The 24,454-nt window shown below is 40.5% G+C and overlaps 1 protein-coding gene across 1 annotated transcript in view; it reads left to right on the top strand.

The window, feature by feature from the left end:
* Positions 1-15,820, top strand: part of LMO7 (LIM domain 7) — a 199,453-nt gene extending 183,633 nt beyond the window's left edge. Inside the window, exons 23-31 of the mRNA XM_035003230.1 lie at positions 70-174; positions 977-1,069; positions 1,471-1,805; positions 2,662-2,727; positions 4,982-5,034; positions 7,261-7,474; positions 10,289-10,570; positions 13,601-13,703; positions 15,031-15,820. Coding sequence (XP_034859121.1) covers positions 70-174; positions 977-1,069; positions 1,471-1,805; positions 2,662-2,727; positions 4,982-5,034; positions 7,261-7,474; positions 10,289-10,570; positions 13,601-13,703; positions 15,031-15,123 — 1,344 coding nt within the window. The 3' untranslated portion in view covers positions 15,124-15,820. The remainder of the gene's footprint in view (positions 1-69; positions 175-976; positions 1,070-1,470; positions 1,806-2,661; positions 2,728-4,981; positions 5,035-7,260; positions 7,475-10,288; positions 10,571-13,600; positions 13,704-15,030) is intronic.
* The last annotated feature ends 8,634 nt before the right edge of the window (positions 15,821-24,454 follow it).

Here is a 24,454-nt window from a genome sequence, read left to right as displayed (position 1 = left end):
TCAGTAGATGACTGAACAAAGTAATATGTTCTTCCTTTGTTTGCACATCTTCTCTTATTACTGGTTTAGCTTCCAGTTCCGACTCTCAGTGCCCCAAGCCGCTGGGCGTGGGATCAAGAGGAGGAGCGGAAGCGGCAGGAAAGGTGGCAGAAGGAGCAGGACCGCCTGCTGCAGGTAGAGCAGAGTGATGTGGGCCCACGGGAGCGAGGCAGGCTGGCTTTCCCTGGTCAGGGTCAGCCAGCATCGGGAAGCAAATTAAAAAAAAAAAAAAAAATCAAAAGCTAATAACCTCATAATTAAATCTTTTGCTAGGCAGCACATTCTGCACTCATTACATTCTATTTTGAAGCTTTCTGAGTCCTCCTTTTTTTTTTTTTAAAGATTTTATTTATTTATTCATGAGAGAGAGAAACAGAGGGAGAAGCAGGCTCCCAAGGAGCAGGAAGCCCGATGCGGGACTCGATCCCAGGACCCTGGGATCATGACCTGAGCCGAAGGCAGACGCTTAACCATCTGAGCCACCCAGGCGCCCTGAGTCCTCCTTTTAAAATCATTATTTACCCTGTGTATTTTTTAGAAGGCAGCACTATAGTTTTGTGGTTTGATGTATTCATACACAGGTGTATGAATTGTAAGGACTTCCACCCCCTAAGCTGTGTTGCAGAGAAAAGAGCTCCATTGCAGAGAAATTTGGTCCCCCTTGCAGTTAGCTAGGGGCTTTAATCAATTACAGCTGTGGTAAAGGGTGGCTATGGATTCAATTTTGAGTATCTACCCTTTCCCGAGACTGTAGTTTAATTCGATATAAGCTAGTTCATACTTTGGGGATGAAAGTCCGATTGGTGAAAACAGTATCACCATCTTTAAAGACTGAGGTGAAGGGTAGAGCTAGCAAAAATGCTGGTGAAAAAGATCCTGTGTAACATCATTAATCTGTTAATTAACTAATTAACTAATATGCTATCTTTCCTTATAGGAAAAATATCAACGTGAGCAGGAGAGACTCAGGGAAGAGTGGCAAAGGGCTAAGCAGGAAGCCGAGAGAGAGAATTACAAGTACTTGAATGAGGTAGTAGTGTTGGAATGTGCTGTGTTCTTCTCTGTCTCAGTGAAATTAGCCGAGACGGAAGATCCTCTATTTTACGTGGCTTTTGCCACATATCCACTTATATAAGCTCTTTGAAAAACACAATGAGCTCTGATTTGTCAGAATTTTGCTCTGATGTTTCAACCTTTCTCTTAGTTTCTCTACTGTATCATTACTGCTTCTATTAATGGACCCTAACTGCATCTTTCTCTTTGTACTTATATTTCACCCACGTGTGGCTTTGTTAGCGATAAAACTTTTAACATCATTTCGAGTGGAAATCGGGCCAACTACAATCAGTCTCTCAAACTGAATATAAATAAATGAAATTATAGTGATTACACAGATTCGGATGGGTTTCTCTTTCCCCCCTGGTCACATAGGAACTGATGGTCCTGAGCTCAAACAGCATTTCTCAGCCCACCCGGGAGCCTGCCGTGGCCACCTCGGAAGCCTCCTGGGGTGAGGGGTCCAAGTCGTCAGACTGGGAAGGGACCCGAGCAGGAGAGGAGGAGAGGAGACAGCCAAAGGAAGGTGCAGAGGAGGACCAAAGAAAGAAGCTGCAGGAGCAACTCACGCTTGAGAAAGAGAGGAAACTGAAGGAGCAACAACATGAGGAAGAGCCAGAGCGGAAGCAGCGTCAGGAGGAGGCCCAGGAGCAGAAGCACCAGGCAGAGAGAGAGAGGGAAACTTCAGTCAAAATATACCAGTATAAAAGGTTTGTCCTACAGCCGAAGGGCACTGTGATGTTTTTATATTGGCTTGGCTTAGCTTGGTCCATTCCCCACTTCAGAGGCTCCTAGTTGGTCCCTACCATCCATTTTCTACACAAGCAGCCCAAGGGAGACACCCTTTACATTGCACACCCTGTTCCTGTTGCCTTACGACTGTTCAGATGGCTTTCCTGTCACATTAGAATACTACCCAGGTGCTCGCTGTGACCTAGAAGGCTCACATGACCTGGATTTTGACCCTCTGGTCTACTTGGCTTCCTACCACTCTTCCCCTCGCTCTGTCTGTTCCAGCCACACTGGCCTCCTTTTTCTTCCTTGAAAATGTCCAATGCATTCTGCCCCTGAACATCTGTATTTTTTAGTCCCTGTGCTTGCAGAGAGCTTCCCTCACCTCTTTCCTTGTCTTCCTCATTTTCTTTAATAAGTCTCTGCTCAGATGTCACCTTCTCAGACTTTCCAGAATACCTTACATGTGCCTTCTCCCCACACCTTCTCCTCATATGCCTTACCCTGTTTTATGTTCTGTATTGGTTGTCCACTGAAATGTAAGAATTACATTTAATACTCTTTTTGTTTTGTTTGCTTCAGTAACCCAGCCCTAGAGCAGTGGCAGGCACTCTGTATACGGTTGTGGGATGAATGAATTGCTAATCTCTGTTGGTATTAATAGGTCTTCTTTCTGCAGTGATTGATCGAAATGCTTCTGTATGTTTAGTTTTCAACCCAGAGACCATCTCGTAAAGAGGCTAGAATAACCTTGTTTTGATATCAATTTCTCAAACTCAGGAAGAGTGTTAAAGTCTACTATGTTGACCATAAACTCTTCTTTCTATCTTTTAGGCCTGTTGATTCCTATGACATACCAAAGAGAGAGCAAAAATCTTCAGGGCTGCTTCCTAGTGACAGGTATATGGGACATTTTGTTGTAATTTAGTTGGAATAATTGACTTGAGATGAATATTTGAGGGCTTGCCTAGATGTATTTTAGAACTACTTTAGCTCTTGATCTTTTGTGGGATATAAAGAGATCTTGCTGGTTGATCTTTGTATGGACTAGCTTTTGCTGTGTAACCAGCTACCCCTAAACTTAGTGATTTAACATGATTTTGTAGGTAAGTATTTTGGGCTGATCCTAACTGGCAGTTCTTTTAGTTGATTGGGCTCCTCCTACATGTCCTACTAGTTTACTAGGCAGCTCTGCTTTGGGGAGTTGGCTGTCAGCTGGGACAGTGAGAACAACTAGAGCATGTTCTTTCAAGATCCAGGAAGCCAGTGCAGTCTTATGTACATGGTGGCTGAGCAGAGAAGACAGAATTAAAGAGAGGAAGCATGCAAAGTACCTTGCTGTCTATGTTCTGAACTGGCCCACAAATGCTTCTGTCACATTCTATTACCTAAAGTAAAATCACAGGCCAGCCCAAGTTCACAGAACAGAGAAAAACTTTACCTCTTTATGGGAGGAGCCGCAGTGCAAGGGGAATGGACACAGGGTAGAATTGTGTTCATTTTGTGCAACTGCCTTCATTTTTATTTTAAGGAGGTTATAAGCAACAGCATCAGCTTGCCCCAGGTGAAGTTACATGTGGACATCTGATACGAGAATTGTGGCCTTCTCTGAGTTTGATGAGAACTACTGGTCAATTCCAGGCAATGTTATCTACATCTTAAAATTTCCTGAGACATAAATTTAATGTTTAAAAGTAATTTTTAAAATACTTGGCAGTTTTGAAATTACCAAGGACTTCTGAATAGACTCTGTCTATAAATATCCAGTGTATGACCATTAATTTGTGTTTTCAGAGCTGACATTTCTTCCTTAGGAATTTACCTTAGAGATATGGAAAGATTCATCTCCACAGGCAACCAGGCTGACTGAGTAGGACTCTGAGTAGATAGGGAAAATTAATATATAGGTAGTAATGCGCTGACACTAAGCTAGAAAAAGTTTTAGTGATGGATGCTCTTATTTTTTTTTTTTAAAGATTTTATTTATTTATTTGAGACAGAATGAGAGAGAGAGAGCTCATGAGAGGGGGGAGGGTCAGAGGGAGAAGCAGGCTCCCCGCCGAGCAGGGAGCCCGATGTGGGACTCGATCCCGGGACTCCAGGATCATGACCTGAGCCGAAGGCAGTCGCTTAACCGACTGAGCCACCCAGGCGCCCCGTGGATGCTCTTATTTATAATGAGGATTTCTGGGGAACTGTGGATCATTAAATGTGTATCTCTCTTTTTTTAAAGATATGCATTTATTTATATATTTATAATCTTTACGTAGCTTATAACCTGGAGGCAATAATTATATTGCAGGAGAAAACGTAACAAATCCTGGAAAATACAGAACACTGCCAGGCCTTTGAGGTACAGCATGCCTTAGAGGCGTTAAAGGGTGTGGCAGAACATGTTGCAATAAAATTATTTTCTACGTTAATACAAATGAAACCACTCATGAAAGTTGTCAGCAGTTGCGATACATTATGTATTGTACTTTATTGTATGTTGTATACGTGTGCATATACATTGTATGCATGTACATATGTAATGTATACATATGATAATGTATATTATTCATTATTACCACTATTATTTGAAGTTACGGTGCTTAGTAAAGTGAGAACGAGACCAGCGTGGGTCGATACAGAAACTTAAACGTTGCCATTACAAAATGAGTTATCTTCAGAGGTTGCCTCTGCCAGGATGCTTGAATACCTCTTTGCACAGCTAAGGTAGCATTTGGTGAGCAGCTGTTTTGGAGGAAGTACCCCCAAAATTGATTTCTTGACCCTTGGGCAGCATGAAGGAAAGGACAGTATGATGTCAGGTGATCTGATGACAGATGCTGGTACCCCCTGTACGGTTGAGATCTGGAAGGGAATCAAAGTATACAAATTGGTAAAAAATCATAGGCTTAGTCATCCTACAAACTGGAGAGAATCTTTGCATATTCTTCACATGCTCTTCTCTCATTTAGAGACGTCACTGTTTTCTGCTACCTTGTACAACATGAAAAATTCCTTATTAAGAAGATAAATGTAGCTTTCCACAGATACAGGAATTAAATCAACTGCTTTAAAAAGCAAGCTTTTTGGCGTTTTTACGTCATAAATGTAAAAAAGATGTTCTTAATGAGATGTCTATAATATGTTGTATTTTGTGTTATAGGAATAAATCCAGATCCACAACTGAACTGAATGATTACCCTACAAATAAAAATGGTAAATGTGAATTTTTTTTCCCAAATTCTTCAGCACAGTTGCTTCTTTATGCTATCACATGCTATGATAGTATTTTTAAAGTCAACGTATTTCAGATTCATTAAGATAACATAATTAAAATACCAAGTATTTTTAGATTTGTGTATAAAAACAAAACTAACTTATGTTTATTTTGGCTTTACTTTATAATGGAGGGAGTACTGGGAGATTAAAATGGTTTTAAATAGCTAATGAAACATGTGGAAATTTTTCAGTATTACTGATAGTTTTGTATAGATTTTATCTTGCAGCCAAGGAAATGGGACAGAAAAGTTTTCTGCAGAATACCAGGGGACTTAAAAGTTGTTTATAAACTTGAAATTGTACATTTAAGTGTCAAGATGTCCAAAAGTCCAAAATGATAATGATTTTGCTAACCTGGCAAAAATGATTTGGAACCCGATATTGTTAGTATAAAGTGTATTTTTAGGAATGCATGTAACTGAAATTATACAACTAAGGAAAAAAAAAACCCACTAAGCAAAAAGCATGATTTTAAGCAGCGTTTGCTTACCAGGTTTTGGGCAAAGCAGGGTGCTTGCTGGTCAGTTATATAAATGAATGAAGGTCCAGGTGAGGATTGGGGTGAATTTGGTGGACAAGCCCACTGAGTGGGTAGCCACGTGGAGGAATGCAAGCCTGCCCTTGCCATGTGGGAGAATGCAAGGCCAGTGTTTCTGTGGTTAAAGAGAAGTTAAAAACAATGTGGATTTTCATGTTATCTTTTAAGCGCTGACAAGGATAAATAAAATTTAAAGCCCTCTGTGAGCCAAACCACACATCTACAGGCCTTAAATGGTCAGGTGGAAGCTAGTGTGTAACCTCTGGTTACAGCTTGTAAAATTTAGTTTCTATTAGGTCCTATGATCACTCCTTCTCCTTAACACTTAGGAGCTTCCATTATCTGGTCCTACTTTAAATTTCCAGCTCTTTTGCTCTTTTTGCTATTAGGGACCCTTATCTAAAACCAGAATTTTCTCTTTCGCAGTTGCCAATTGATCAGATGCTCTCTGGTCTTACTTGTTTGGATTTCTGGGTTTCTTTTGCCCTTGAATTTGTCCCTAGCCACCATTAAAATCAATCAGTACTTTAAGTACTTCGATCTTCAGTATGTGTTTTCTTCCCTCTACTAACTCTAAGCTCTTGACGAGCAGGCAGTGAACTTATGAAATATTTTATTGAAAAACTTGGTTATGCCAATAAGGCACTTTTAAAATAGGAAATATTTAATTTAAAATCTGACCAAATTGATAGGCTGTGGGCACCCACAAAGGTAAATATAGGTGGGCATGAGAAAACTTTGGCCTTGTTCACTGCTTGCTGGAAGATGAACTAAGGCAGAGATGCACTGTGAATTTAGAAAAATTAATAATAGTCGTAAATCTGGAGAGTGAAAGGGAATCCTGAGATGGAATTTCCTAATCCAAATTAAAGGGGGAAGAAATTTCAAAGTTACAGACGTTTTACCCAAATCAGAAATTAATCAGCAAATCCAAAATGAGACAAAGCCTTCAGGATAAAACCTAACTGAATTGTCATGCATATATTCAACATCCAAATTATAGTTTTGTCAGTTTCTCAGAGGACAAACAAGTCTGTTAACAGTCCTTGGTTAACATTTGGGTTACTTGGATATTTTTCAGTCTCACAAAAGCTATTTTAGTGGTTGAAGGTGCTCTCATTCCTACAATTTGTCATGCCTTATTGTAGAACTTATACCAGGAAGACTTGAGTGGAGTCAGCTGGAGAAACAGGCATATAAGTCTTGCTCTCCCCAGGGGGAGTGTAAGTTTTCGAAGGCATTGTCACAGCAAGTTTTCAATGAGCGCATGTGTTTGATTGATTTAATTTCAGAAGGAAGGGACAAGTGGAAGAGAAATTATTTGTAGGCGAGCACTTTGTAACTAATAGTGCTGAAATCAATGCTGGTTGTTTCCTTTTTTGGGCAGCCTCCTTAAGTCTTCCTAAGTGCGCTCTGTGGCATGCCTCTGGGTGTGGAACTGGAATTTCCAGGAATCGCAGATTTGACTTTTAGGTTCCCATGCAGCGGTCTCATTGAGAATTGATGTTACATATGTGTACAATGTCACATCTTTTGCTACATTGTATTTGGAGGTTTATCCACAATCACCCCCCCACCTTTAATAACGTGCTAATCCTACAGCTTCTGATGTGTTTTTAATTTAGGAGGCAATAAATATTTAGACCAAATTGGGAGCACCAGCTCGTCACGGAGGAGCTCCAAGAAGGAACAAGTCCCATCGGAAGCAGAGTTAGAGAGACAACAAATTCTTCAAGAAATGAGGAAGAGAACAGCTCTTCTCAATGACAACAGCTGGATCCGGCAGCACAGTTCCAGTGTACATAAGGAGCCGATCTGTCTGCCTGGGATTATGAGAAGGTGCGGCACTTTTCAGGAGTGATTTCCTCTTCTGTACTCTGAAGCAGATGTTTAATTTCTAGACATTAAGTTTTGAGGTGGTGTACGATACAGCAGTGTCTCTTTCTTTTATAGTAGTATCGTATTCTGCCTTATCACAATTCATATCAAAATTGACTGGGCAGCTCTTTGGATGATGTTGGTTGGGGCACTTGGACAGTTCTTTTGAGTAGAGGTTGGCAATTTTTTTTTTTGTATGAAGGACCAGATAGTAAATAATTGTGGCTTTGTAGGCCACGTCAGTCTCTGTCACATATTCTTTGTTTTTTTTTATGACCATTTGAAAATTAAAATTACCCTTAGCTCACGATCTGTACATATCCTGACAGTGAGCTATAATTTGCTGTACCCCTGATGTTGATGCTGTCCTGGGAGGTCCTCAGGAGCTATTGGTGGGGAGCTGCTGGTCAGGAGCTTCTGCTCCCTCGCAGCCCCTCCACATAGCTGCTTGGGCTGCCTCATGACATGGCACCTGGATTCAAAGAGAAAAGCTTGCGGAAGATAAGCCCTAATGTGCAAGTGTTTACAGACCTCCATTTGTATATGTTTGCTTATGTCCCATTGGCCTAACATGTCATATGGCCAAGCAGAGAATCAGTGGGAGGGGACCACACAATGGCATGGATACCAGGAGGATAATTCACTGGAGCCCTCTAAAGTGCTGTCTTTGTGTGAACTGACTTGAAGATAGCTCTGAGATAATATGTTACCTGGAATAAAGTGAGTTATGAAGAGTATGCATTGTAGAGTAATCCCATTTAAGAGTGTTAAACTCATGAACCCATTGCATATGTATATATAGACATGGCTCTACTCGTAAATTTGTCTCTGTATGAAAATCTGTATGTAACAGAAAAAGTCTAGAAGCTAACAGTGGTTACCTCTGGGAATTAGGACAGGTAAATTTTGGTAAGTGAGGGTGGAGGGAAAATTTATTCTTCCCTCAAATACCCTTCTATATTGCTTGGGTCTTTCTCATCACAATAATGTAGTAGTTCTATAACTTTAAAAGAAAAAAATAGGGGCGCCTGGGTGGCTCAGTCGTTAAGCGTCTGCCTTAGGCCCAGGTCATCATCCCAGGCTCCTGGGATCGAGCCCCACATCGGGCTCCCTACTCTGCAGGAGGCCTGCTTCTCCCTCTCCCACTCCCCCTGCTTGTGTTCCCTCTCTCGCTGTGTCTCTCTCTGTCAAATAAATAAATAAAATCTTTAAAAAAAATACATATTTCAAACTTGGGATAAGAGTTCAAGTTTTAAATGTAATAACAAATTTGACCTGTTAGAAAGAAACCACTTAGGGATGCCTGGGTGGCTCAGTTGGTTAAGCGTCTGCCTTCGGTTCAGGTCATGATCGAGCCCCACATCTGGCTCCCTGCTCAGCGGGGAGTCTACTTCTCCCTCTCCCTCTGCCTGCCGTTCTGCCTACTTGTGCTCTCTCTCTCTCTTTCTGTCAAATAAATAAATAAAATCTTCTAAAAAAAATAAACCATTTATAATTTGGAGTCAATCTTTGTAGATCAGAATTAATATAATCACTTGAATTCATTCAGGAGAGATTTTCTGAAAGTTGTATTTAAATCAGTTTGTGAGCTAAATTCGATTTTATTTGTTTAAATAATTTTTGAGCATCTTATTTATTTATCTATATATCTATCTATTTGAGAGAGAAAGACACAGAGAGCCGGGGGAGGGGCAGAGGGAGAGGGAGAGAGAATCCCAAGCAAACTCTGCACTGAGTGTGGAGCTCGATGCTGGGCTCGATCCCAGGACCCTGAGATTACAACCTAAGCTGAAACCCAGAGTCGTCCACTTAACTGACTGAGCCACCCAGGTGCCCCAACTCTATTTTAAATGCATATTCAGTTTAAGGGAAGTGGTTGGTGAATGCTTCTATAAGATGGACATTAGACAGTTGATTAAATTCAGGGCTTGGGGTGAGGGTGAGGACTGTAGAGTAGGAATTATCTGGATTACTCTGGAATCAAGGAGACACTGGTTTGAAAGCCAGTTCCACCACTAACTAGCTCTTTTTCATATGGGCAAGTTAACTTCTAGAGATATAAAAAAAAAGTGTTGTGAAGATTAAATAAGTTAAAAATTTTGTGACCATGTTTAGTCTAATACCTGACATATGTAAGTGCCTAAATGGTATTTTTCTTTTGGTTGGGCTTCAAAAATTAAGATTGGTATGTCTAATCCATTGAAGATTTAAAGGAGGAATGTATGTCTTGGTAGTAGTTTATTAAAAAAAATTTTTTTTAGTATTTTCTTTTCCACTTCGGTGTTTTTTCTTTAAGCACCAAGTAAATAAAAATGAAAATAAGTGAAGATTAATTGAATATGAAACATCGTGATGTTGATGAAAAGAAACTTTATTTATTAAAGGTAATTTTATATGTAACTGGACTTGTTAGATTAATACGTACTTATAAAATACATAAAATGGGTATTTTAGGGACTATAATGATGTATTGATTCTAGTTGAATGTATTATATAGTCTTTTTAAAAATTTTATTATGTTATGTTAATCACCATACATTACATCATTAGTTTTTGATGTAGTGTTCCATGATTCGTTGTTTGCGTATAACACCCAGTGCTCCATGCAGGACGTGCCCTCTTTAATACCCATCACCAGGCTAAGCCATCCTCCCACTCCCTCCGCTCTAGAACCCTCAGTTTGTTTCTCAGAGTCCATAGTCTCTCATGGTTCGTCTCCCGAAATCGGAGAGGGAATGTATTACATAGTCTTAATGAACTCTTTCCATGTTTCAGAGGTGAATCTCTAGATAACCTGGATTCCCCAAGATCCAGTTCTTGGAAACCATCCCCTTGGCTCAATCAGCCTTCAGGAATCCATGCTTCTTCCTCTGTTCAAGACTTCAGTCGCCCCCCGCCTCAGCTGGTGTCCACGTCAAACCGGGCCTACATGCGGAATCCATCCTCCAGCATCCCCCCTCCTTCCACTGGTTCCGTGAAGACCACCGCTGCACCTTCTCCCACACCACGCAGCCATTCTCCTTCAGCATCACAGCCGGGCTCCCAGCTCCGCAACAGGTGAGAACCTTTGTCTCGGGGAATTTTTCATTAAAATTTCCCCAAAGTCTTGTCCAAATTTTCTAGTGAAAACCAAAAACAAGCCTTTTGGAATCTGTCAAATTCAGTGTTCCTTTACCAAATCAATTAAAGGCTTCTTAATGGCTTTCCATGCTACCCTAAGAGCATTTATGGATGTCTTGTGAAGCCATTGGAGACCTTTAAAACATGTACCTCATTGCCACTGTCTTGTTTGCTTTTGCCTGTGGTCAGTGCAGACATACTCGTATAATTCTCAGCACGGAAGCATAAAAATACACAGTAGCTTATGAATTCATTTGCAGTTTATGACTGAGAGCAGTATTGTAAAATGTTTGACTTTTATTGAGACTACTATAGTACAAACTCTTTTTATAGGAACTGAGTTGAAAAGGAAAGCATTATAACCAAGCTCCATTGTCTGTGGAACTTTTAACAAGCTGAATAGAAAAATAGATACTGCTTTTTTTGTTTGTTTTTGGTTTTCAAAACCATTGCTGGCTTCTTATCTAGTTTGCCAACATTTTGTTCAGACTACATCAACTGAATTCTGTAGGTTCTATGCTGCAGGTACTGGGTAAGAGTTATAACTATAGGTCTTGACTCCATTTGTCTTTTGATGTGGAGTAAAGCACAGATATCAACACGCGTTGGGTTTTGAGGTTTGCATAGCTTCTCTACAGACAATCAGTGCTTCATGAAGCCCTACACAGCAATGTTTCTGCTGTCATCTGAAGGGAGTTCTACTGGCATATAGTATTTTCCGTTGCAAGCGAGGTCCTGAAAAGTAAAAACATGGTGATAAGTATTGGAATTTTTTTTAGCTGTCAAGGGATTTTGTTAAGAAAACATATCCATCTAAAATAATGTTACTTGTACCAGGATCTCTAAAATGTGTATCATAGGGTTTGACTTCAGAAGGGGTGCAAATGTGCGGTAAATGCTGGGCAGAGATGAAGGCTCTCGAGTGGGAGGAGGCAGCATTTACTCACTGAGAGCTCCACCCTAGGAGAGCAGGTAGGAGACAGGCGGTTGGCTCTTCTGCCCTGGAGAGGTCTCTGTCTCGGAGGTGGTCCTCTCGTGTGAGGCCCTTGGCAGTTCTGTACTTTCAGAGTCACTAACCTGGGCCAGTACTGTGGGATGCAGTGGTACTAAGTGACCTTTACCTTCCCACCTGGGACAGGAGAGACTTGCATCCAAAGGAAAGCAGCCACCGTCCTTACCTGTGTCCATGGTAGCTGTCAGCCACTTGTCATCTCCTCCTCCCAGAGGCAGTCCTGGAAGCCAGGGGCACGGTCAGGAGAGCACTGGTCCTTCTGTGTAACTAGAAGAGCAGGTGAATGAGGAGGAGAATGGGAAGATAAGATTAAGATGGTAGAAGAGGCGCGTAGAGCCTTCTGGGTGGAGCTGGGGCTGCTCTCCTAGGGTCCGGCCGGGTGTGACAGGAGGAGGGCTGGGCTTTGGCCGGTGACCTGGCTGGATTAGAGGAGGGGAAGACTCATGCTGAATACAGATGTGATCTCAGGAGAATAATGTCCGGAGTTAGAGAATGGATGAATTACACTGAAATTGTTAATTTACGTGAAGAGTGTCAAGGGTTTCAGAACCGCCACGCGGAGCTCCTTCAAGGTACAACACCGCGTACTTTGGTTGGTTGGTGACAGTTTTCCTCCCACAGATCTGTACTTTCCTAAGAATTATTAATGTTAATGCCAGAGTGTGATTTTAAGTAACTTTGATCCGCGCCGATGAAAGCCTCCGTTCCCTTCTCGTTCCGCGTCTAGGTCAGTCAGTGGGAAGCGAGTGTGCTCCTACTGTAATAACATTCTGGGCAAAGGAGCCGCCATGATCATCGAGTCCCTGGGTCTTTGTTATCATTTGCATTGTTTTAAGGTGAGACCGAGATGAACAGCCTGCAGGCCCGCAAAGCTTTGCTTGGAGAGCGCATGGCTTCTTGGCGGGCTGGGTGTGAATGTCCCACTAACCAACTCGGTGCTACATTTTGTCAGTCTGTGCTGCACTTTGAATCGCAAATGGCCTGTTCTTAAATCTTGAACCTAGTCTCAAAAATTAAATCCAGAAACACTATGCACTCCTGGTCTTTAGTCTGTTAAGATTCTATGAGTAATTTACAGCTTATATGTCCTTTCTTTAACATGATGTCACAGGCATACTTGAAATATAATTTAGCAGTGTTATTAACAGCATGGGGACATGCAAATCGGAGTCTCTGAGAGCCTAGCTTTGATAGGGAGGGCATGTAAAGAAGAGCATTGTCAAATATTTTTACGATTGCAAAGCCTGCTTACACCTGATGGGTTTTTGCACATAAGAACGAAACCTGTAATTTACTCCATTTTGCATTCTCTGTCTTTAGAGACACATCTGTGTGATTCTAGAACTTGCACTGTGCCAGAAAGAGACTCTGGTTCTTATTCCTGGAGTCCTGCAGAACACAGCTTGCTTAAGCCTGTGTATCGCTGGCTTGAGTAGTTCCTGGGCAGAACAGAACCAGTCAAAATAATCAGTGTTTGGGCATGTCGAACCAATGTATGCAGTCTCACAGTGCAAGTGCCATGTGCAAACACTCGCCAAGCTGGGGCAGCAGGCCACCAGGCGTTGCCCGCCTCAGAGGAAAGTGCCAGAACCCCACTCCCCATTCACTTCTCTGGTTCTTCCATGTAATGCCTTATCCTCTCACATTACCCTGTAAGAAATGAAGACTCCGTTCTTTCCAGCCAATCAGCAGATCATTTTTACTCTTTTGGTATATTTAGAACGATCATTTTGGCTCTTAAAATTAAACTTATGCATTCTTTAATGTCTCATCTGGCAGGCTTGATTTTAATCTACTAATTATCTTTGGGGCTTTTTTTTGTCTTTGCTGAAACAATTCTAAGAGCTTAAAAGTTGCATTCTGCTCAATTTCCCCCCCCCCCCCCCCCGCCACCCCGGGAGTGCCCTGAGGGTTCTCCAACTGACTGATTGTGGTGGTTCTTTCTTGTCCCTCAGTGTGTGGCCTGTGAGTGTCATCTCGGAGGCTCCAGCTCAGGAGCCGAAGTCAGAATCAGAAACCACCAACTCTACTGCAACGACTGCTATCTCAGATTCAAATGTAAGAGAGCAAATCAGGGAGAAAATTTCTTGTCTTTTAAGGAGACCACGGGTTCCCATGCATTTCCCTGAATCTGCAGCCATGTCCCCCTCAAGCTCCCTGCCTTAGAATTCCAGGCTTTAGGAAGCTTCGTGTGTCCCGCCCATCAAAGCAGGTATGGTGAGCGGGTCAGCGCTCCAGACTCCAGCCACTCTCGGGAGGGTTGAGGGGCCAAGGAGTTGGAGAGGGACACCTGCCTGAGTCAGGACGGCATCCATTAGAAGACACTTCTAATGACTTGAGGCTATCAACAAACCCAAACAGACAGTTTAAAATGATCCTTCTGGGTAGACTGTACTCTGTTTCTTGGCTAAGAATCAGTCCCTCATTATCAGCTGATTTCTGTTACTTCACAGTGGGCTTTGTTTCTGTGACTTAGAACATGACCAACTTTAAAAACAGTGGTTTGAAAAAGGTAGTAAAGAATAGCTTATGCTTTGTTACTATATAAGCATATATTAGTATGATTAATATTTTTAAAAGGAGAACATGAATTCTGATTTGATGGTGTTTCAGTGTCCTTTTTGAGAAAACTGAGTTTTTCAAAAACTTCACATGCTAATTTGTGTAAGCATGTTTTTGTTTGTGTGTTATAAAACCGAGGATAGCTCCGACAGATCGCATGTCGTTTATAGCCACATAAAGACAACCATTACTGCTGTTGATATTTGGAACCTTGATGCTGGTAACATGTGTTTCTTCCTTATTGTGAAAGGATGTTACAAGTGGTATTAGCAAAACCTTTTGCTTTTGAGCTCTGAGGTATTTACATGGCCCTTTATGTGAAGAGTGCTTTGAAAATGGTTTCAGTCCAGTCAACTCTCTTTTATCTGTCAGCGGGTTGTGAACCTTCGCTCCCTGGCGTCCGGTCCTTTTCTGGATACGACCACTGGGGTTGGAGAGTGGCAAGGCTGGGCACGTAATGGCGGGAGTGTGTGTATGTGTGTGCGTTTTTCTCTCTTGAATCAAATTCCCAAGCCAAATAGAATTGATTTTTGGAATCTTCAGGGGAAAATTGCCCATGCCTTTTCTCTCCTCCAGTACAAATAATAGAGAGTTGAGTGTAACTTATTTCTATATCAGCAGTTTATGTTTACTTCATTTTTGCAAAGAAAGGATTCTAGAACCGAGGCTGTGATCTGCCTAGCTTTATCTTAAGTGAGTGACAGGTCACTCTTCTACCTCACGGGGCCATTCTCTGAGTGATTACTGCTATGTATCCCGGGCGGCAATATCTAAGTATTTCTCTATCCTAAGTACTTTTCTTTTTTTCTCCTTGCCTGATCAGCTGGACGGCCAACCGCCATGTGATGTAAGCCTCCATACGAAAGCACTGTTGCAGATAGAAGAAGAGGTGGTTGCTCCTGATGTAGATCTATAAATACGTGTTGTATGTCATTTTTGCTCTTTTTTTGAAAAGGATAACACTTCTTTTTTTTTTTTAATTTTTTGCCTCTCTAGATTACATCAGAGCATTATGGTCTTGGTAGAACCTATATTTTTGTTGTTGTTTATTTATAAGAAGGTGATTCTGTGTGTGTGGGGGGAAGTGCAGTATTTACTTTTTGAATTCAACATCTTAAAAGCACAAGGGAAAAATAAGAACTTCAAAATATTTTTGATGCTGATATTGATCTAGTTTGACTTTCTAGTGGTGTTTTGAAGAGGGTTATTTTATTGTTTTTTTTTAAAAAAGGTTCTGAAACATTATTTGAAATAGTTAATATAAATATATAATTGTGTTTGCTCTGTTTATTGTAATGTATACTAAATTAATGCAGAACCGTATAGAAAATTTCACTAAAATCTACCCACAAATTTGCTTTCTATGTCCTTCTTTTCATCTATGTAATATTGTGCTTTTTAAAAAAATTTTTTTAGCATATGTGGCATTTTATTTGCTTGATGAGGGGATCTCTGTTTTCTTCACCAGAATGATCACTAAGCAATGCCCAATAGAAAGCTGCTGCTTTTCATTAATACAGAATCATCATGGTTTGTATACCAAAAGTTTTCTCCAGGAACTAATAAGCCTTTCTGTTCCACTGTGTTTGTAAATAAACTTGCTGATGCATTAAGGACTGGTTCTCTTTTTTCTTCTGTGTGTGTGTATGTGTTTGTCTACCTCCCAGACCTTTTAATCCCATTTCAGTATTAAACTTGTGTTGATATTTTTTATTTAGCATCTTTACTGAGATAAAAAGTGACATATAAATGAATTCATATATTTAAACTGTACAATATGACAAGTTGGATATGTGTGATTACCTATGAAATTATCACCATAATCTTGATATTGTTTTTACTGAAAAGTTTCACTAGGAACTTTATTTTTGACGGAAGGTTGTTTCTGAATGCTGTACACTTCTGTGGTAAGAGGTGAAATGAGTGGTGAATTGTTGGATCATTTGGATAAAATCTTTATTCTGCTCCCCAGTGATAAAGGAAAATAGCAGTGAGTTTAGAAAATCTATAGAGAAAAAAAAACCCCAAATGTACCTTGTTTTAAAAATCTGGAATGGTGAAGCAAGAATACAAAACTTTAGCATGCTTTGAGCAAAAATATCAACTTGCATGAATCCTTTATAACAGTGAAAGTAGAATGAATAATTCTAGGGTATGAGAACTGTATTTGGAATCAGTTAGAAATAAGAAGCTCTAATACAGGAGAAAATTAAAAATTTAGTTTGCTTTTGTTTTTTAGTACTTATTACTTTAATAATCTGAAATAAAGAATGTGCTTATTGGGGCACCTGGCTGGCTCAGGAGATAGGAGCATACGACTCCTGATCTTAGGGTTATAGTTTCAAGCCCCATGCTGGGTGTAGAGATTATTTAAAAATAAAATCTTAAAAAAAAAAAAGAATGTGCTCATTGAAGAAAATTAATCAAATGCCCCAAAGCATACATATAACTCTCAATTCCCAAACTCCAAAGACAAGAGCTCTATTTGAACTCATTCTCTATTTACCCTGTATTCTTAGCATTGGATTGTGCATTTTTCTGTGTTCTTAAAATCGTTTCTATTTATTTATTAATAGTTGCATAGTGCTCCATTGTTTAGTGCTTTTAATGTTTAGTTGATAATTCTGGGTGTATTTCAACTGTTTCTAATGAACATTTTAATATGTATAATATGATTAGCTATATCCATATAAACATATTTCTCATTTAAATCCTGTGATGGACTCATATCTTATTTCTTTATATTTTCATAGATATGAGATTACTGCCTCAGAATATAAGCTTAGATAAAAATATGCCTTTTTAAAGCTGTCATGGTACATATTGCCAAAGTGGCTTCCAGCCAAAGCTGCCACCAGCTTAGATCCCACAAACAATACGTGGGCTTGTCCATTTCCGTGCATGCTCACCAAAATGAATTTCTGTTGCCTTGTCGTCTGCTTGACGTGCAGTAGCCCTCAATATGTAGTAGCTGTAAAAATTAATAAATAAACCACTGCTTCAATTTCTGTCTTGTTAATTCCGCTTGTTCAGGCCTCTAGTGCAAGCTTTAGTTCATACGTGGTGATTTTAGTTTTCTGATCCAACATCTTTTCTTTTAGTCTTTTTCATCTAAGCCTCTTATCTTTTCATCTCTTCTGTTGATTTTTCTTCTCAGTATGTTCTTAGGACTTTTTTCTAGTGTTTCTCACATTATCTTGCTCAGTGATGACAATTTTGTTAGTACAAATTGTTAGGACAGTTTTCAGAGGTTTTCTTCTAAGACACTGGTTCTATAGGACCTCTGTATACACCCGTGAGTATGTGTTGCTTCATCTAGGAACAAGGAAAGAGGCAGTCATTCAATATTTTTTATTCATACTTTATGTCCCTGGCAGTTTTTGGCACTGTAGATAGAACAACACATAAATTTGAAGTCTTGCTTTTATGTGCTTAGATTTCTAGTTGGGAGAGAGAAAGATAAAGAAAGGCATGAAAATGTAACCTATGATAAGGGTCATGAAGAAGAAGTGATGCAGAGTGTTAAGGAGGATACTCAAGCGCTGGCAACGAGAGTTTGGCCGTGCTTTTTATAATTATAAAGGGTTGTCAGAGGCTGCCTCCTTGACCTTTGAGCTAAAGCCTGAAGGCATGAGGGAGCAAACCTTACAGGGGAGGGGAAAGCATGGCAGACATAGACAACCACATGTGCAGAAGTCTTAGGGTAGAATATTTGGTGTGTTCAAGAAGCCACCATGGGGTTGGAACAGAATGAGAAAGAGGATGGGAGATATGGGGAGGGAGGGCACAGGTCAGCAGACTCTTCCAGAACTTTGGCTCTTACTTTGAATGAGAGAGGGAGCTATTAGAGGGTTGAGCAGAGGAGGGAAATGAATTACCATTTTATAAGGACTACAGACCACTGTGTGAACAACAGACTACAGAAGGGCAAAGTTAAAGCTGGGAGACGAGTCTGGACTCTACTGAAATTGTCCAGGCAGAAGATGTTTTCTTCAGCAGGGTAGGGGCAGGGGAGGTAACGAGGAGTGGGCAGATGAGATAGTGTGTGTTTGTGTCTTGAAGGTGAAGCTGACGATCTGATGACGGGTTGGATGAATTGTGAGAGAAAGGGAAGAGTCAAAGTCTAAAGTGTTGTCTTGAGGAGCTGAAAATTAGAATCTTCATTTTCTGAAATGGATGAGGTTGTGGGTAGAACACATTTGGGGTGGTGGGACGGGGAGATCAGAAGTTTGGTTTTCAAACATGGTAAGGTGGAACAGTCTATAGATGATTAATGACAGTGTGGAGTAGGCAACTGGCTATGCAAGTCTGGAGTTCAGGGGGTCTGGCCAGAGAGATGAATGTAGAGTCATCAGGATATAGATAAAACCTAAGCTGAGAATTGGGAAGACCTTCCCTGGGTTCTGAATAACTAGAGAAGTTGTCCAAGGATGGAATCCTGAGAAGCCTGGAACGTCTGCAGTGCTAAATGCAGAAAAGAAAGTAGCATGAAAGTTTATTCTATTCAAGAATATACTTGTGGCTTTTTACCTAATTTTCATTTATATCACAGGGTGAGAACTACCAAAAAAAAAAAAAAAAAGAAATGATCTGGATTCCGAGGACTACAAATGGAATAGTCAGCCCTGCCTATTAGAATTGAGGGACAGGTCTAATAGGATATGGCAGGGCTAGGATTCTACTTTAACATCCATCCCTGCAATCTGGAAGAGGGATTAAACGCATATTAATATAGGTCCCAGGTCATATCAGTAAAAATAGCCTTAAAAAACCCTAATTTGTCCTTAATATCCGTGAGTATGAGACAGGAGAAAAGCCAGCTTCAGGATTCTTGTCATAAAGCACGTAGGTGCTGGGAGTATATTTGATGAATACAGAGCAATCCTTACTCTCCTATGGAGAAGAGGAGCACATACCCACAAGACTTTTGTACCCAGTGTGAGAGGCCACGAGGCCTTTACACTAAGGGAGTAGAAGTGACTTCCCTGCAGAGTTGATATTTGAACAGCATCTTTCAGAGCAGACACAATCTTAGCAGATCATGTAGAAGGAACAAAATACCATTTGAGTGGAGGCCAAACTCCCAGAGTTTGTTTCCTTACTTTGCATTCCCATCAAAGCCATACACCATTTGGCCTGTCTTACAGAGGAATGGGAAGATCCCTTGATGGTCTGTGCGTGGTAGTGTATCCATTATGCTCTGAGGGTCTGGCCTAGGGTGGGGAGACCGCAAGAAGGAATAAGGTGAGAGATCATGACCCCGAAATGGGACAAGACCTAAACGGTATTGAAAGAATAGCTCTGGGACCTCAACCTTGGGCAGGTTAGGTGGATACTGTTGCTAGAGATGAGCTCTGTTTTAGACATACTGTAAAGTTGACATGTGAACTGAAGTCTCTAAAGGTAGCTGGGTTTAAATAGAAAAAATGGTGTCCATTGTTTGTTCATTTGCCTGATCAAATTAAAGTTTATTTATTCACCTGAGAGGATGTCCAGAAGGTTGATTCATTCAGCAGTTTAATAATGTCATCAAAGACCCATATCATTGATCTGAGGCTGTTTGGCCATTCATGAGGGTGGCCTCATCCCAAGGGTAGTTACTACCATGGTTACAAGATGGTTGATAGGCCTCATGCTTCCTCGTTCATCTGCACTGGAAGAGAGACTGACTCTTCACTGCTCTTAAGTGTGTAGGGGAAATTTTCCAGAAGCCTTTAGAAAAACCTCTCTCCTCATTGGCTGGACTTAGGTTATTTGCCTATATTTGAAACAAGGGTAATCCTATCCTCTGGTAATCCTATCCTCTGGTAATCATGACCCCCTTAAGTAGAGTCCAACTTCCAAATAATGCAGTTGCTGATTGGAGTATGATTAAATGTTGGGGAGTCGTCCACAACATGTACTATTGTTAGCCTTTGTGAATTCCCTAGAAAATGGAGTATTTGCTTTGTGCAAGACCCTGTCTTGCATTCATAATTAAAACCTGTCAGTGAGTTTCTTAAAGAACAATACAGAAGACACAGGGGGAGGAATGAGAGTATTTCCTTTTATCATATCCAAAAAGGACCATTTGAGGGAGTAGTTGATAGAAAATTTAATCTGTTCAAGCAAATATAAAAGATTAGTTCATGGTGGCGATGAGGTGAAAAATTGGGAAACTGGATAATTTGTGAATACTTTGTTTATATAAAAGTGTGCAAAATACTCTCATACTTTTTCAGGTTTCTTAGATAAAAATTCATGAAAGGAAACCATGGGTTAAATACTCATCTTTTTATGATTAAATTTTAAGCTTCTTAAGATTATTGATTTTATATGCTATAATCCCATGATATCGTTTAACACATTCAGTTGACCCCCTAACTCTCTTGAAGATTCTATTTGACAACTCTGTGTGAAGCTTTTTAGTGCTTTCACTATTCAAGATCCTCAAAGCTCTTCCTGGTAAGTATCGGTAAGTACTGGCAAGACAGTGAGTATTTTCAACACCCAATTTTGTAACACAATCTTGTGGAAGATTATTAAAGCATCTTGCTATTAAAATTAGATTAGAGAAAAAATAGGATTTATTTAACATTCCATAGGAGAGGCCTGGCAGAAATCAAGAAAACAATGCAGCAGTGTTTTCTAGGTTAATTCAGGCTTTTAGCTTACATATTTTTGCATGCTACTTGCTGTTCCTTTTTTTTTTTTTTTCCAAGCTAAAATGCCTTATTAGATCCGTAATGACTTCAGTGTCACAGACCTGCTTGTGAGGCATTGATCTGCCTGTTGCCACTTCAGGCTAAATAGAGAGTTCCTCTTCTATTTGTCAGAAGCTCATTCACCCTTCTGACCTGTTCCATGGCAGCAGGAAAACATCCGTCAAAGATGGCCAGAGGAAGTCTGTGTGTGCTCTTACATCCATTTCTTGCCTCCAAACCAGATGAGCTCCCTACAATCCCTTAGTCATAAAATGCCAAGTTGGTGGCAGTTTCAGGTTCAGAGGTAAAATGAGGTTTTAGACGGACATGATGCCTTCATTCTGAATATGTGTCAGTTCTAGTCTGGGGAATCTAGCTCCTAGATGCAGAGGAGGCCAGATGGGAGCAGAGAGGAGAGAAGACAGGAAAGAGCTTCTCCCACTATCTGAGTTCACCTTAACAAGCGTTAATATTGAGTACTCACTACGTGCCAGTTTTATTAGGGACATGAGAGCAAATGCGGTATTTTCATACCGCGAGGTTCAGCTATGAAAATTAACATTTTTGTCATTGAAATTAGTATCTACTCACAGCCCCAGAGTCATGGCCCTGTGGTGGACCTGTGGCTCACTTTGTTCCCCCTGGTTTCTATGCCAAGGTCCCTGCAGCCCTCTTGTCCTCTCTGGGCTTTCTAGTTGGTTAGCCCTACATGGTGGCATCATCTGGGGTGTCCCCTTCCCCATCTGATCAATGGCTTGGTTGTCTATGCAGTACAACCTATCCAGGATTCTGCTTTAGCATCCATCCCTTCTCTTCAAATAGGTCACTCCCATGGTCAACACGTCTGCTCTATTAGCAAAAGGTCATCTCTCCCCCACCCCCCATACTCAATCACAGGTTCCAGAGATGAGGATGGGGGCATTACTCAGCATTCCACAGCCACTTTGCTATTTACCAACTACACATAGGAATTAATATCTTTCCCTTGTGCCACTTTAAAGGGAGTGTATTAGGATGATTCTGACAAAAAATATTTTTCTCAAATTGTATTTATACATGTGTGCTCATCACTAAAAGATTAATAAAATGGCATTTGTAGTCTCAGTCGACTTAATTTTCAGTGGGCTGACGGTGGTTCCAATGACTTGGACATTGCCTGCTTTTCTCGTTCACGAAGCATTTCTTGTGGGAGTGGTCTCCAAAATGAGTTGCAAGCAAGATGATCCACTGTGTTGTAGGAAGAATATATTATACTCATTTACGTTGTATGTTTCAAAAGAAAAACTTTAAGCTTCTGTAATAGTTCAGAGAAGGGTTGACACACCCATGCCTGTCTTTATGTCTGTTAATCATGTGTGGCACAAAAACCACGAAGTATCCGAGGGCTGGCTGGGAATTCCACACCGTGCAGGGGTTGACGACGGTGCCCTCAGTTGGCATGTTCTGATGTATTACCGTTTACTTGTGGCATCACCTTGCAAGATTGGAAAAAAAACTAAGCATGAAGAGATTAGGATGGGGGTATTACTCAGCATTCCACAGCCTGAAGCATGAAGAGCATGAAGAAGAACCTCTATGAATTTGTCAGTGATGTTTAAAGTCAAGATTCAATCTGTCCTTCACATACTACATAAGCATACCACAAGGATAAATGTTCACAGGTGTCTTTTGCAGATAGTAGAAGGACAAATCCTCTGGTTCTTCCTGCAGAGGTTAAAACAGCTGGGATACTGGCAAGAACATAGAAACTGACACACTCACGTGTTCCTTTGGCAACAAGTATTAAGGGAAGAGGCATAGGAAACATTGCTGAAGTCAAGAAGAAACAGACATGAAATAATTCATTGTAGGAGGTTTGGTATTAGCACAGGTATCTATCTGCACCGTATCTCAGGGTGTGGTATTTGTTAAATTCTGTTTCAGTGACGGAATACAAGAAGAACTTTTTTTTTTTTTTTTAAGATTTTATTTATTTGAGACAGAATGAGAGAGAGAGAGCACATGAGAGGGGGGAGGGTCAGAGGGAGAAGCAGGCTCCTCGCTGAGCAGGGAGCCCGATGCGGGACTCGATCCTGGGACTCCAGGATCATGACCCGAGCCGAAGGCAGTTGCCCAACCAACTGAGCCACCCAGGTGCCCCAAGAAGAACTATTTCTTTATAAGCCCTCAAAAGGGAAGTATCCCAGAAGACCTAATCAACAGTAAATTATTTCTGTATTACAAATTACTTATGGTAAAACTGTGCATGTTTACACATTGATGAAACCGTATTTTGGAATAAAACGGAGGTTACAGGACAGTGTTACAGAGTTTTCTATATTATCACTATGATTAAGCTATTTTTACATCATTTTCCCCAAGTTTTAGCTTTAAATTGTAGCCAGAAATTCACAAATGTTAATTTTATAAAGATCTTTTTTCATCGATTTGATACACATCCATATTGTGAAAGGAGTCCCCCAGTTGAGTCAATTACCCTGTCCATCACCCCACATACAGTGGTGCCCCCTTATCCTGGTTTTTGCTTTCTGAGGTTTCAGTTAACAACCCCCGCCCTGCGCCAGGATCCAGAAGCAGATGATCCTCCTTTCGACTTCTGACGTATGGTCAGAAAAAAATAGTGGCCTAAGGCTACCTCACGATGCCTACGTCATTCACCACTTCATCTCATTACCTAGGCATTTTATCATCTCCCATCAAATACAAGAAAAAGGGTAAGATATTTTGAGAGACCACATTCAGATAACTTTTATTACAGTATATTATTATAATTCTATGTTATTAGTCACTGTGAATCTCTTACTGTGCCTAATTTATAAATTAAGTATTATGGTAGGTATGTGTACATAGGAAAAAAAAATAGTATATGTCAGATTTGATATTATCCATGGTTTCAGGCATCTACTGGAGGTCTTGGAATGTATTCCCCGAGGATAAGGAGGAGACCGCTATATTTCTTCTGTTTTTAGGTGAAAACACTTAAGTTCTCTTCTCAGCAGATTTCAGTATACAATACAGTGTTATCAACTATGGTTACCATTTTATACATTAGATCTTCAGATCTTAGTCATCTTGTAACTGAGAGTTACTACTCTTTTATCAAGCTCACCCTATTTCCCCCACTGCCCAGACCCTGGCAACCTATTTTCTTTCTTTTTTTTTTTTTTTTAATATTTTATTTATTTATTTATTTGACAGAGAAAGAGAGAGAGAAAAAGCACAAGCAGGGGAATGGGAGAGGGAGAAGCAGGCTCCCCACTGAGCAGGGAGCCTGATGAGGGGCACGCTCCTCATGACCTGAGCCAAAGGCAGATGCTCAGCCGACTGAGCCACCCAGGCGCCCCCTGGTAACCACTCTTCTACTCTTTAAAAACAAGATCTTTACCAGACTAGAATAACACTTTGTGATCAAATAGAGAATGACCATGAAAATCTTGGGAGTTTTTGTTTGTTTGTTTGTTTTTTTGCTATACTTGATGGCAATAATGTTCGATGTTTTTGTTTTCTTTACTCCATTTGGCAGTAGTTGAAGATGTTACCCATTTTTTTCCTTTGCAAGAAAAA

The sequence above is a fragment of the Mirounga leonina genome, unplaced genomic scaffold (genome assembly GCF_011800145.1).
Source record: "Mirounga leonina isolate KUSES-001 unplaced genomic scaffold, KU_Mleo_1.0 Mir_127, whole genome shotgun sequence".
NCBI lineage: Eukaryota > Metazoa > Chordata > Mammalia > Carnivora > Phocidae > Mirounga > Mirounga leonina.
The sequence above is the reverse complement of the archived record's forward strand: the minus strand, read 5'-3'. Positions and strand labels throughout refer to the sequence as shown.